The sequence below is a fragment of the Quercus lobata genome, chromosome 9 (assembly GCF_001633185.2).
Source record: "Quercus lobata isolate SW786 chromosome 9, ValleyOak3.0 Primary Assembly, whole genome shotgun sequence".
NCBI classification, from domain to species: domain Eukaryota; kingdom Viridiplantae; phylum Streptophyta; class Magnoliopsida; order Fagales; family Fagaceae; genus Quercus; species Quercus lobata.
Genome location: NC_044912.1, coordinates 9,756,604 through 9,770,835, shown reverse-complemented (window position 1 = coordinate 9,770,835; position 14,232 = coordinate 9,756,604). Strand labels below are relative to the sequence as shown.

The 14,232-nt window shown below is 31.4% G+C and overlaps 1 protein-coding gene across 1 annotated transcript; it reads left to right on the top strand.

Annotated features, from left to right (window-relative positions):
- The first annotated feature begins 7,082 nt into the window (after positions 1–7,082).
- On the top strand, positions 7,083–10,223 carry LOC115960916 (rust resistance kinase Lr10-like). Its single transcript, XM_031079918.1, has 3 exons — positions 7,083–7,893; positions 8,846–8,872; positions 8,952–10,223. Exons 1-3 carry the CDS (start codon positions 7,221–7,223, stop codon positions 10,061–10,063), a joined length of 1,812 nt encoding a protein of 603 aa, XP_030935778.1. The 5' UTR covers positions 7,083–7,220; the 3' UTR covers positions 10,064–10,223.
- The last annotated feature ends 4,009 nt before the right edge of the window (positions 10,224–14,232 follow it).

Here is a 14,232-nt window from a genome sequence, read left to right as displayed (position 1 = left end):
TGGTCTTCACTCTTCAAAGCATCTTCAACATTAATAAAGTAAAAAGTAGAGCTCCCAGCTGAAGAAAGATGAAGCGCAAGTTCGTGGTAGTGGAACAGTATCAACCTTAATATATAGCGAAGTGCACCAACAATATTTGGCGTCAGCACACATACGTCATCTTGATATATTATTTGACAGTTATTAAGTTTTTTTTTTTTAATTATTATTTTTTTAGAAGATTTTTTTAATTATTATAAACATTTAGTTAAATTACTAACAAATTGCACACGTGCCGGTAAGAAAGAAATTATGAAGGCAAATGTAACCGAATCCTCTCCCAAAATTTGTAAAATAATATATTTTAAGTATGTACCATTTTCTTTAAAATCGGGCTTTAAAAACATTATTGTAGTACTTAATAGTTAATACCCTAACTTAACTGAAATTTAAGTGAAATTAATCGAATTTTGAAAACATAATTTTAATATTTAAAATTGTATTTTCAAAAAACAATTTTAGAAAAAAAATACATTTTCAAATAGTATCAATTTAAATAATTATTAATAAAAAAATATTTTGCAAAATTCTGTTATGGAGCATTTGTTAAGTTCTACCGTGCACATCATACATAGCCTCCCAAGTTCCCAACGGTGTATTACATATTTGAAGTTGATCATCAGCACATAGCCCAAGTTGTTGGAAAATGATCTTACCCATGTATTGTGAGGTTTCTGCTGCTGCATGTAGTGGAAACATGAGATACCACCTAGTGTGTGTTGGCTTATATTGGTGGCCACACCATATATAACACTGTATTGACTCTTCCTCTTTGCTATTTTGACAATTATGAATGTTGATGTCCCAAATTTGATTGGATAATGATTAAGTGTGTGTTGTGTGTATGATGAATCTCACATTACGCATATATTGGGTTGATCTGAATTTTATTAATAACTACCATGATTTTAAAACTTGAACCGTTCAAAGAACCAGAAAAGAGAGAGGTTCAACCTCAATTTGAGCTTAGATTGGGGTTCTACTAAGGTCTAACCATGATGTGTCATTTAATTTTTTATTAAATTTAATTCATAAATTGTGTTTATATTTTTTATTAAATTTACTACATAAATTGTGTTTATATATAATAATTTTCTATATCTTACCAGCTTAATGGTTGACATGCATATGTCATCCTAGAGAACCCAAGTTCAAATCCTAGTGCTAACTATTTTCAACAAACATCATATGGGCAGAATCGCAAGAAAAAAAAATCCGCCTTTGGGCTGGTTTTGGGTTAATCGGGTCATACTGCCCAATTTAGTCTAGGTATGACAACTACAATGAATCTCAATTTCGAATGTTCTTTTATATAGTAAATGTGGCTAGCGATTTTTCGAGGATCGTTACAATGAATTAAATAATATTTAAAATTTAAGAACACCATCGATTTTTTTTTTTTTTTTTTTTTTTTACAGTCATAATAATGGGGTAGGGAAATTTAAACTATGATTCTCCTAATTAAGAAGATGAATTGTAGATACAAGGCTTTTGACAAAACACCCAGTTTTTTAATATTATACAATGTTTATGTACCAACGATTGATAACATAACATTAACTTTATTCGTCCTCTACGAATATAATCCTGCTTACAACAAAATAAGTCATTCTTTGGCACAAGAGGAGGTTTTATTTTGCTGCAGGTTGCTCGAATTTCGATCAATCCTTCAACTGATTGGGTATCAAATAGCTTTAATCAATTAATTCTTGAAACATGCATGATGAAAATGGAAACAAAAAGGGCGTTAAAGATTGAATGTATTATTAGGATGGAAGAGCCGGTGTGAGCACGTGGAACAATCCACGTTAGGTGAAACAGTGAATGGTAGGTTGGTTAATTCCAGAAAAGCCCTGGCACTTGAGCATTTGGATTTATTCTCTTGGCTGTTCACCTGATGCAGGTACAGACAGCCTTCTTATTAGCAAAGGATGATGCAGGCTGTTGATTATTGGCTTGAATTAGGTGGCAAAGTCAGAAATTTGTTTTTTTCAGAGGGAGATCAAGTTAAATTGATCAATTATTTTCAAATACACAAAATAATATGCATATACTTTTCTTAAAAAAAACACATATATGCACAGTTTATACTTAAAACATGTCTTTAACATAATTTATTTTGGGGACCAAAAAGAATGAATATTAGAAAATAATAAATAATTTATTATTTAGAGAGCACCATAATTCAAGATAAATATTTTCTTTCATTAAGTCATGTATAATTATCTTGTAAATTATATTATTCACAATTAATATTTTTTTAAAATAATTTTTTTATAGACACAATAAGATTTGAAACCTATAGTATCCTCTCTCTAATAATTGCCCTTTATTATTAGGCCAATACACTAATTGATTTTTATTTATTTATTTATTTTTTTTTTTAAGGTTAGCTTTGAATCTAAGTCTTTTATTTGACCACAAGAAAACTTTTTTCGTTAAACTAACAAGAACTCATATTCTTTAAACATGCAGTGAGATAGAAAGGTGAGAGTTTAGAGGGAGTTGAGACACAAGTTGGAGAGTTCAAAGGGAGTTGAGAGTGAGAGCGAGTGAGTCATGGTTGGATAAAAAGAATAGGAAAAAAAATCAATAAACAAATCTATATATATATATATATAACCGAAGCCTCTGAAACTCCCACAATTTTCCACATTATTGTTTTAATTTATAAAAAAATTTAAATTTTCAAACTAAATAGTGAGAGAGTCCTAACAGGAGTCTCTTATATATATATATATATATATATATATATATAAGTAATAACAGGAGTCTTAACAGGAATTCCCTTTGATTTTCCTTCTAAGCGTGACAAAATCTTTGAAAACCCTAAAGCAGCTTCCTCTGTCCACTCCACTAAGAGAGAAAACCCTAAGCCTCAATTTCTTTGGTACACTTGCTCTTACTTTTTCTCTTTTTTGTGAATAAGTTTTTTTTTTTTTTTTTTTTTTTGCTTTTGTTTTATGTCTGGTGGAGGTGATCTTGCAATTGTCTGTTCTTCTAGGCCCCATGAGATTTTACATGACTTTCATTGGCAATGGAGTAGTACTTTACATTATATAGTATAACTACAAGTATTGCAGTAAGTTTGCTAAATTTTTGTATGGTTCAAAGATGCTATATTCTATGTTATTTTAGATTATATAATCTTAAACTTTACATTATGGAGACGTATGTTAGGTTGTCTCACATCAGAGGTAGCTTATTGCATTTGTTGTACAAGTTTTCAATTCCTTTTGTGTGGATATTTTTTCACAACTGTGGAGTAAGGTCTATGCACTATATGTTATCTTATGTTTTCTCTTATGGTGTCATGTTTCTTTATTTATTAATTAAAGATTATGTTGGAAGCCTATATTATTTGCACCTTTAAAGTGTTCGACAATGTTTGAAACAAATTTTTCATCAATTAGGAAGAATTGGATAATAAAAACTTAGAAAAGCTTTCCATTCTTACTGAAATTTTCTCGCAATAATGACTATATATTTTTTGTTTTGTTTTTATAGTTTGTAGGTTCTGAATCTTTTGATTTTTAATTTTATTTTCTTTTGAAAGTAGACCATCTGAATTTTTGGGTTCAATTTTTTGCAATATCTGAAACTTTTTGGCAAATTTCAATTGTTATAACTATGGATTATTCTTTTGAAGGTAACTTATCTTTCTCTTGTATTTCTCTATTTGGTAGTCATATATATTTTGTTTTGTTTCAATAAATTCTAGGCAATGCCAGTGAATTTTTTGATTTTTTTTTTTTTTTTTCCTTTCGGAAGTTTTAACATCAAAATTTTTTAGTTATTTTTTTGCTATATCTAAATTTGTTAGCTAGATTTTTTGCAACCCGTTGTATGTTCAAGCAATGGCTTATTCATCAAATTGTAACTCAAAAAGATAGGAGCAATTCACGCAATAGTATAGTTTCATAATCAATTTAAAATTTTATAAAATTATTTTAGTCTATTATAAATAGGTAAGTTCTCGTGCGTTGTATGGGTTTCTGACTAGTAGTATTTTAATTGAGTGGAGAATAAAAAAGTTTTTTTTTTTTAGCTCTCAATTACAATGCACAGCCATATATAGCTGTGCACTGTAGCAAGATAGGTAAAAAATATACCTATATCTTCACAGCTGCAGCACTTTTTTTAATATATAATGATGCTAAAAGTAACTTTTTAGCACCACTATTACTAGTGCTTTTACAACTTTATAAAATTCTTTTTATTTTTAAATATCAAGAGAAATAAAGCCAGCTGCACTTCCCCCACTCCCTCCGCGTGGGATTAAAAAACTCAGAATTGCTTTTGCGGCACTTTTGCTTTTCACTTTTCAGCCAACATCCCAAAAAAAAAAAAAAAAAAAAAAAAAAACAGTTATGAATTACTAGCCTCATCACATGCGTGCAATAAGAATCTTTTTCTGTAGGTTTTTATTATTATTATTATTTTTAAGGAACATGGGGTAATTTTGGTTGTGTACATGGGGTAATGGGAAGTTTTATAGAACGTGGGTAGGTTTTATATATATATACATATATATATATATATATATATTTTATCAATTTATAATTTTATTTTATTTTTATGTTTTAGGAATAAGGATAAGTTAATTAAATTAGGGATATTTTTGAAAAACAAATAATAATAATAACTAACTTTTTAAATCCTCTTAATATCTAGAGATTATGTGTGTAGAACAAAAAGATTTGTTAGGCTAATTAACCAATGTTAGACATGGCCAACAGGGGTTTGGCTCAGCTAGGTATGGTTCGTTCGCTCAGCCTAATATGCTCAGGTTCGATTCCTGCTACCAGCAGGAGTTCGTTGGTGGGCATCACATCCCTAAGCGTGTGTGCTCTGCCCGGGGGTTTAATATAACCATAAATACTCCCATTTTTTTGTCTAAAAAAAAAAAAAATACCAACGTTAGACATGATAACATATCATGTATCATAGACTATAAGTTGGGTTTTAGAAGTTGTGATTACCCCGAATGGACAACCTTTTTAATTATCATATGGTTTTGCCAAATAACAGTAATTTTTATAGATAGAAACAACTACTTAATTTTTTTTATCAATTATTTTAATAAAAACAAAAGCTTAATATGTATAGGAAACTTGAAACTTTCATTAAACTGAAGAAAACATTACATCCTGATAAAAAGCTTATTTCAAGAAACAAAAATTCTCTTCCATCCAAATAGAAAAATCAACAATACTGACAGCATGTTTTGCTAAAAGATGAGCATGTTTATTTCCCTACCTACATACATAGGAAAACACAACACATTCCTAATTAACATCATGACATGAAGCTTGAATCCCATAAATTATAGGCATTACCGAAGCTGAAGGAGGAGACAGACCTGCAAGCGCACGAAAGACATTTAAGAGAATTGCCTTCTAAAATGAACTCCTGTAATCCCACATATTTGGCAAACTATGCTTTGGCCTCCACCTCCAAAGGACCCCAAGGAGCTTGAAATTTCTTACTCAATGCAGCCACCACTAGACCATTGGCATCACAAATTATTACCCCCACCCTAGATTCTTTTTGTGCTTTAAAAACAGTTCCATCCACATTAACTTTATACATGTAACCAGAAGTAGGAATCCAACGTTGTACCAACGAATCTGAGTGCTTTGGTACATCGGCGGTAGCTTCCTGATACTCCAGCAACAACGATGATGCTCCACAAAGCAACTCCAACTCACCAATCCTTTTTCCTCCCTTTCGAATTTCATTCCGGTTACCCCACAACCTCCAAGCAATCGTCCCCACCAACGCAATGACACCTTCATCGCAATGATCATTCATTGTCATCTTCCAAAATAGCTCTAGAAAACTATATAATTGACCATCATAATTGGGTTAATTTAAAAATCCTAGAACAGCCCCAAATTCTTTTAGCTCTTGGACATGACCAAAATAAATGGCTTGAAGTCTTGGACACGAACACGGACACAGATGCGGTATGATACGGGTATGGGAGGTATGACATTTTTTTGAAAAATTAAGGTACGACAAGTTTGAGGTATGACTATTAATTAATTAATTAAAATTTATTTATGTATATTTTAAATATTTTTGGACATAATTCATAATTATTTTAAGTTTTAAAATTAGTAAAACCTATCAATCAAATTTTCAGTACTTATTTTGCCTACAATGTTTCAATTTAATAAATAATAAAAATTATATCACAGCAATAATACATTAACCAAATAAATTATTTTACCTAATGATATTTCAACTTAATAAATACTAAATTGCTGACAGCAAGCAGGCAAGTCACAACTAATAAAACTAAGTAGAGTCATTCCTATCTTTGTTGCATGCATCTTCATATTCAATTGAAGTCATGAGTCAACAAATAACTTTCTATAAGCTATGTTTCTGTACAAATTTGAATACCCACTTTTGCAAGTAGAGTCATCCATATCTTTATTCCTTTCTCACTGAAACATCCATGAAAAATACAACTTATCATCTCAACACATTAAATTAACAATAAAATAATAAGAATAAGAATAATAATAGTTCAGTGGAAAGTTCAACACATTAAATAAAATTAAAGTTCAGTATGGTCATACGGCATAAGAAAAGTTGATCAAAATTCTTCCTTCGTTAGCCGCAGGAAGGTCATGAAAACAACTAGCTCAAATTAATGCGTGATTGTCATTTTTTTTTTTTTTTATTTAATGTATTAAATGAATCAAGAAGAAAGGGAAATCATTATTCTTTCTGTCCTCAAAGCCATGAGCCTTACAAAATCGGCCCATCGGACTTATAAAAAGTAGCCCATGAGAGGATTGTGATATGTGAGCAATGGAATTGTTCATGTACATAAAGAAAACACAATACAAAAAGCTTTCAGACTTTCATCATGAGCTTTATATATTCTATAATGGGCCAGCCCAGTTGATATCTGAGGAGTTCTGAATCTTCCGATGTGTAGACCGCCCTGGAAAAAAGTAACACGCGTGAGAATATTTTAGAGGATAACAGCCCTTATTGAATCAATGAATCCAAGCAAAAAAGTAAAAAACAAATGCACTTATGAAGTCCACCCGAAGCAACGGTTGACCCAAGTCAACCGTTGATTGCTTAGAAATAGGGTAATAATCCATATAGTTGGTCTTAGATAATCTGGGGAGTGTGAGAAGCCTTTCCAGACCACAGATATGGATATTTCCCTAAGAATAGTTATCCCATCCTTACTGTTGTTCGTGCTTTTCATCGTAGACCTTGGAGAAGGCCACAATAGTTGTCCCGAATTACAGTGTGGAAACGGTCCACCCATCCGATTTCCTTTCCGACTCAAAGACAGGCAGCCAGACCAGCACTGTGGCTATCCTGGCTTTGATCTCTACTGCTCTCATAGTAATGATACGGTGCTTGAGCTGCCTACTTCAGTAAAAGCCTTTGTTAAAAACATTGATTACAAATCTCAGTTAATTGAAGTAACTGACTCAGATAATTGCTTTCCACGGAAAATTCTGAGACTCAATTTATCTTCCTCTCCTTTCCAATTCAAAAATTCTCTTTATAACTTTTCCCTTTTCAGTTGTAAGCCAGATACAGAATCTTCATATCAGGTCCCTTGTCTTAATAGCGCTTCAACCTCAGTTCTTGCTTTTACTTCGGATGATGACATTGACGACTTGCCCGTATTATCGTGTACAAAGATGTACACCGTTTCATCAGTTCCATATGATATATGGAGTTATTCTTCTCTTGAATTGACATGGTCCGGACCGAAGTGCGGACACTGTGAAGGGAAAGGCAAGATATGTAGATTCGAGAATAATAGCACTGATTTGAAAACAGAGTGCTTCGACCCCGACAAAGACAAAGGTATTGTATTATTTCTACCCAATTTCCACTTCTATAATCACAAAAGTTCTGTTTCATGCCAACATATATTAATTTTATCAAAGCTTAGTTTATAAGTGTTCTGCAACGGTAATTTCCCGTTACAAGCCAAGAAATTGGGGCTTTTCTTTTTTTTTCACCAAAGGAACATTATTTTAGAACTGGGCTTGTAAGTTGTGTCCGTATCCATTCTTGAAGTAATATTTTTCCTTCCATTCAAAAGAACATTATTTTAGAAGTGGGCTTGTGTCAAAAGAAAAATTATTAGATACTGTTAGAGTAAAGCATTGAGCGATCTAGTGCTTCATTCTTTTACAAAAATTGTGAATTTTATCATGAATTTAATGAGTAAGACTCACTATTACACAGTATAGAAAAGAGTTTAAATTGTACTTCATAGTAATAGTATTAAATAATTATGCATGTGTGTGTATGTCTGTTTCTCCAAAATAATAATAATAATAATTACGCATGTCTCAAAAGCCCTTGAATAGGCAGGTAGCTCATTAGTTGAAACTAAACCTTGCAATATCAAGATAAACCTTACGTAAAAAGATTAGCATAAGTGTGGTAATTGATTAATTGAGGAAAACCATTGCTCAGCAAATTAAACATCTTAAAACTCTAAAACAGAACAAAAATATTGAATGCAACACTACCTTGCTAATAAGTGTAATTATTCAACATCTTAGGGGTACAATGACTTGCATCTTAGGAGTACAATTACTTGATACTTCCCCATCACATAGTAACTTATTCTACTAATTAAAGTCATGGTGGAATCCACTATTTATGTAAGAGAAGGGACTATCATGTTTATGTACACATGAATTATCTAAATATTGTTCGACTAATAGTGATAAACTTTTACACAATTATCTTTTGTTTTCTAATAAGTGTAATTAGAAGCTGATCATGTTAAAATATTTTACAGGTAGATCAAGAAAAATAATGACCACTGGTGAGTTGTCCGTTGGCCATTTGAAAACTCAGTGTAAATTACTTTTTGTTTTCTTGACTCATGAATATTTAATATGCAGTTTCCATCTTGGGATCATTTCTTTTGACACTAGTAGTCTATGCACTCTATCGTGTCTATAGCTATGACAAAACAGAAAAAGAAAATCAAGCTAGGATTGAAATTTTTTTGGAGGATTACAAAGCTCTCAAGCCCACAAGGTACTCATACAACGATGTTAAAAGAATCACAAATCAATTTACTGAGAAATTAGGACAAGGAGCCTATGGAACAGTGTTCAAAGGAAAGTTTTCGAATGAAATCCATGTAGCTGTGAAGATTTTGAACAGTTCCAAGGGAAATGGGGAAGAATTTATAAATGAAGTGGGAACAATGGGTAGAATCCACCATGTTAATGTGGTTCGCTTGGTTGGCTTTTGTGCTGATGGATTTAGAAGAGCTCTAGTTTATGAGTTCTTACCAAATGATTCACTAGAGAAGTTCATTTCCTCAGTAGATTCTAACCGTTTCCTTGGTTGGGAAAAGTTACAAGACATTGCTCTTGGCATAGCAAAAGGAATTGAATATCTTCACCAAGGATGTGATCAACGAATCCTCCATTTTGATATTAAACCTCATAATATTTTGCTAGACCAAAATTTCATTCCAAAAATTTCTGATTTTGGTTTGGCCAAGTTGTGTGCTAAGGATCAAAGTGCAGTGTCCATGACCACAGCTAGGGGGACCATGGGTTACATTGCACCCGAAGTGTTCTCTAGGAACTTTGGGAGTGTGTCTTACAAATCAGATATTTACAGTTTTGGAATATTGTTGCTTGAAATGGTTGGAGGTAGGAAAAATGTTGATGTAACTGTGGAGAACACTAGCCAAATATATTTCCCAGAATGGATCTACAATTTGTTAGAGCAAAAAGAAGACCTACGAGTCTATGTTGAGGATAATGAAGATGCTAAAATTGCAAAGAATCTTGCAATTGTGGGACTTTGGTGCATCCAGTGGCACCCAGTGGATCGTCCTTCTATGAAAGTTGTGGTCCAAATGTTGGAGGGAGAAGGAGATAAGTTAACCATGCCCCCTAATCCATTTGCGTCTACAAACCCCACAAGAATCAATGTAAGTATGCCTGCAAGTCATCTAAACCAAGAGTTAGAAGTCATCCTAGAATCAGAGTAAGTATATAAAGTAGGAGTCCTTGACAATCATAAAAGTTGCAATCATGTTGTACTCAAGGATTGAAATTTCTTATCATGTGGTCAATGTAGGGACTTCAAATTTTTTTTATATGAAGTACCAGGAAGATAATGCTCATAAAAATCTCTTCATTTCTTGTTGAGGTAGGAAAGAATATAAGGTTTATTTTTTATGTTTATTAAATTTTTATATTTTATTTTTATAATTTTCACAATTTTTTTAGAATAAGGCTTTATTTCCTTATTTCAGAGACTTTTAAAGAGTATTTTAGTTAAAATTAAGCCCTTATATGGAATGGTATAAATTAAGATTTGTTTTAGGAAAAAAAAAGTTGGGCAAAACTTCTTATTTTTAACCTAATTTTGTGCAATGAAGTATCCTAGATGCTCAAGGACTTCCTCGGTGATTTCCGATTTAATTTAGTGGTTGTAGCCTTCAGGCATTCATACTATTTAGTAATAAAAAATTTCAAAGAGTGTTTATTGTTTTTTTTCTGATGGATGCTAGAGGTCTCTTTGCTCACTCCATGAAATTTGCTTGTAATCAAATTAAATTCTTAATGTATATTATTTGATGTAAAATGAGTTAAATTTTGTTAAGAAGAAGCCTGCTCAAACCCTGTGCCAAACAACACATGTCACCTTCACAAAGTAACCACGTTTTTGTACAACACCCACTGCCAAAAAATAAAAGGTATTTTTCAAGGGTCAAAACCCTTGAAAAACGTATGAAAAACTCTCGAAAAAAAAAAATTTTAGAGCCTGGGGAACCTTGATGACCTTTGAAATATATACACCATCGAAAACGAAATTTCAAAAGCCTTCACAAACCTCAAAACAAGTGTTTTATCTTTATTGATGATCTCCAACCCTTGAAAAAGGTAAAAATAACCAAAGGTCCAAAGATTTGAAATTACAACCCTAGATAAATGAGGTTGATAAAGGGTCTCCCAACCCTCAAAATAAGGTTTTTCTCTTTTTTCCCTTAAAATTTTTCTTTTTTAAAAAGAACCACAACCATGCACATATACTTTAAAGAACTACATATTTCAAAATCTATATTATATCAAAACACAATATTATGGGCATGTTCGGTAAGGAAACTTGAAAACTGTTTTGGGTTGATTAAATGCCAAATACATGGGCCCCACTTTTACGTTATGTGTTTGGCAAGGGTACTCAAATGAGGTTTTTTAGATAACAGTTCTCAGTTTAGGTGATTGAAAACAGGTATTTTAGGTGATTAAAAACATGTATTTTGAGAACTCTTGAAGAGTAGTTTTTAGTATTCAAATATAACTGGGTCCAAATCTCCTTCAATATGCGTTGCAAGTCTTCAACCGCACGTACATCAAATTAAAGGACCACATATTACAAACTCCACAATAGTTCTAAAATTATAATAGGATAACCGGGATACAACAAAAGTTCACATATCCTTGCATGCCTCAAGGTAGTACCTGCCATTAAAGAGGGAAAAAATCAATAACTTTACCATTATGATATCTCCTAGTTTTGAAAAGCCACATCAAAAAGTTATTTATTTAAGTAACTTTGCAATTAGTAAACTTTTTTTTTTGAAATATATATATATATATATATATATATTTCAAGCGTGTTTTAACTTATTCTAAGGGAATTAATAACACTAGTAAGTTGCCCGTGCGATGCACGGATAATTTTATGTAAAACAGTTTTGAATAATGTTGTACATTAATTATAAAGAAAAAGTAAACTAAATTAAAGTAAAGAAACAAATATATTTTGAGATATTAAAATTTGGTTTAGTAGTTTCACTGCATATTTGTAGCCTTCTTATGGTAAGATTATTTTTTTTTTTTTTGAATCATGAAACCAAAAATAAATGCAAAAGAGTAATGGGACCATGAAATAAAATAATTTGTGTTGTATTCACATATTTCATACTATGAAATAAAAGTATACCCAACTCTCTAACTATCTTCTACTCATCGATAGTGCAACATTAAGACATGGTATGGGCAAGTGTGTATGCATGTGTCTTATAGATGATTTAAAATTAAACCATGGTAGAATATGACTTTACATTGCGCACCAAATATTTTCCCTACTTATATACTCAAAACAAAAACTATCCAAATTACCTAACCTAAATCATATTTAAGCCCCTAATTTAAAAAGGAAAAAAGATTACTCGTAGGGGTTTCAATGTCTTGATGGTGGTGGAAGGTCAATATAACGGAGGTGGTGACCCCTTAGATTCCTCTTTCTCTCTCTTTCAAATGTTTTGTTAGTTTCAGGTCTTTTATTTTGGTAATATATAGTGAAATAGTGCCTTTTATTTAACAACCCACAACATTTTTGTGTCTCTCTATCTCTCTTTAGAGCCTTATCTAGTTAGTTATTATTATTAGCCCTTACTTATTTTTATTTTTATTTTTTTAAAATACTAAAATAGTGGGTATGCTAAAAGACATGAAGAATAGTGAAAGGTGTGGTATAAGCTTACGCAATTAATGAGATATTAATGAGATAACAGTAAAATAAGATAATGTGAACTTTTGGGTAACAATAAAAAAAAAAATTAAAAAAACTTATTGAAAGTGGTAAAAAAAGGCTAAATGCAAAATTAGAGTGCCACTTGGTAGGACCTCATGCACTCTCACATGAGGTCTCTGAGAGAGAGACATTTTGTAACAACTTTTATTCTACAATATTCCTCCAATTTTTTTTTTTTTTTTTTTTTACTAATTCCTTGAATTGAATAATTATAATGGTTATGTGTGTGCAATTTATAACTGTTGTTTCACTGCATATTTATAGCCTTCTCAAAGTAAGATTAATTTTTCACCCTAAAAAAAAAAGGTAAGATTAATTTTTTTTTTTTTAAATCATGAAACAAAAAATAAATACAAAAGAGTAACTGGACCGTGAAAATCAAATAATTTGTGTTGTGTTCACATATTTAATACAATGAAATAAAAATATGTCCAACTCTCTTACTGTCTTCCACTCATTGATAGTGAAACATTAAAACATGGTGTGGGCAAGTGTGTATGCACGTGTCCTATAGATGATTTAAAACCATGGTAGAATATGGCTTTACATTGCGTACCAAATATTCTCTCTACTTATATACCCAAAACAAAAACTATCCAACCAAATTACCCAAACCTAAATCATATTTAATCTCCTAATTTAAAATAAAAAAAAAAAAATACCCGTAGGGGTTTCGGCGTCTTGATGGTGGTGGGAGGCCAATATGATGGAGGCAACGTCCCCTTAGATTTCTCTTTCTCTCTCTTCCAAATGTTTTGTCAGTCTCAGGTCTTTTATAGTGAAACAATGCATTTTATTTAACAATCCACAACATTTTTATGTCTCTCTATCTCTCTCCCAAGCCATATCTAGTTAGTTATTACTATTAGTCCTTAATTTTTTTTTCTTTTTTTAAAATATTAAAATGGTGGGTATGCTAAAAGACATGAAAAAGAGAGAAATGTGTGATGTAAGCTTAGGCAATTAATCAGAGACTAATGAGATAACAGTAAAATAAGTTAATGTAAACTTCTGGGTAACAGTAAAAAAAACTTAATGAAAGAGGTAAAAAAAAATGCAAAATGCAAAATTAGAGCGTCACTTGGCAAGACCTCACGCACTCCCGCATGAGATCTCTGCTTATATATATATTGATGATTATTCCTTTATAATTTATAATCATTAATCAACATGAGTCTCAAAAAATTTTGTGATAGGACTTTATCATACGTACAAAATAAGTATAGATTTTTTTATCTTAATTTTTTTAAAAGGATATTGCTATTGTGTTCATCCTTATAAGAATTTAAGCATAGATTAAATTTTCATTATTTTTTACAGTTTTTCTTTGATTCCTTTATAATTTATATATTGTGTTGGTTTAAATGAATTTTTTCTCAAGCTTTCAGATGATGGACTTTAGATAGGATGTTCAACTTTTACACACCAAGCATTGACTATAAGTCTTGTACATGGAACAAATAGAGATAAGAAATTAAGAATATGGTCCATATTGGCTGGCCTTATCTTGATTTGTCTAGACATCAATTTTCTCTCTTGCCAAAAGTCCGACTTATTTTAGGTGGAAGTTTCCTTGATTATTACTTGTATACAAAATTCCAGGATCATTAAATT

What these genes read in the sequence shown, in the direction of transcription:
- LOC115960916 (XM_031079918.1), top strand. Translation starts at nt 7,221, where the DNA reads ATGGATATTTCCCTAAGAATAGTTATCCCATCCTTACTGTTGTTCGTG. An exon ending in CGACCCCGACAAAGACAAAG is followed by an intron (nt 7,894 to 8,845) that starts GTATTGTATTAT and finishes AATATTTTACAG; the next exon opens with GTAGATCAAGAAAAATAATG. An exon ending in AAGAAAAATAATGACCACTG is followed by an intron (nt 8,873 to 8,951) that starts GTGAGTTGTCCG and finishes TTTAATATGCAG; the next exon opens with TTTCCATCTTGGGATCATTT.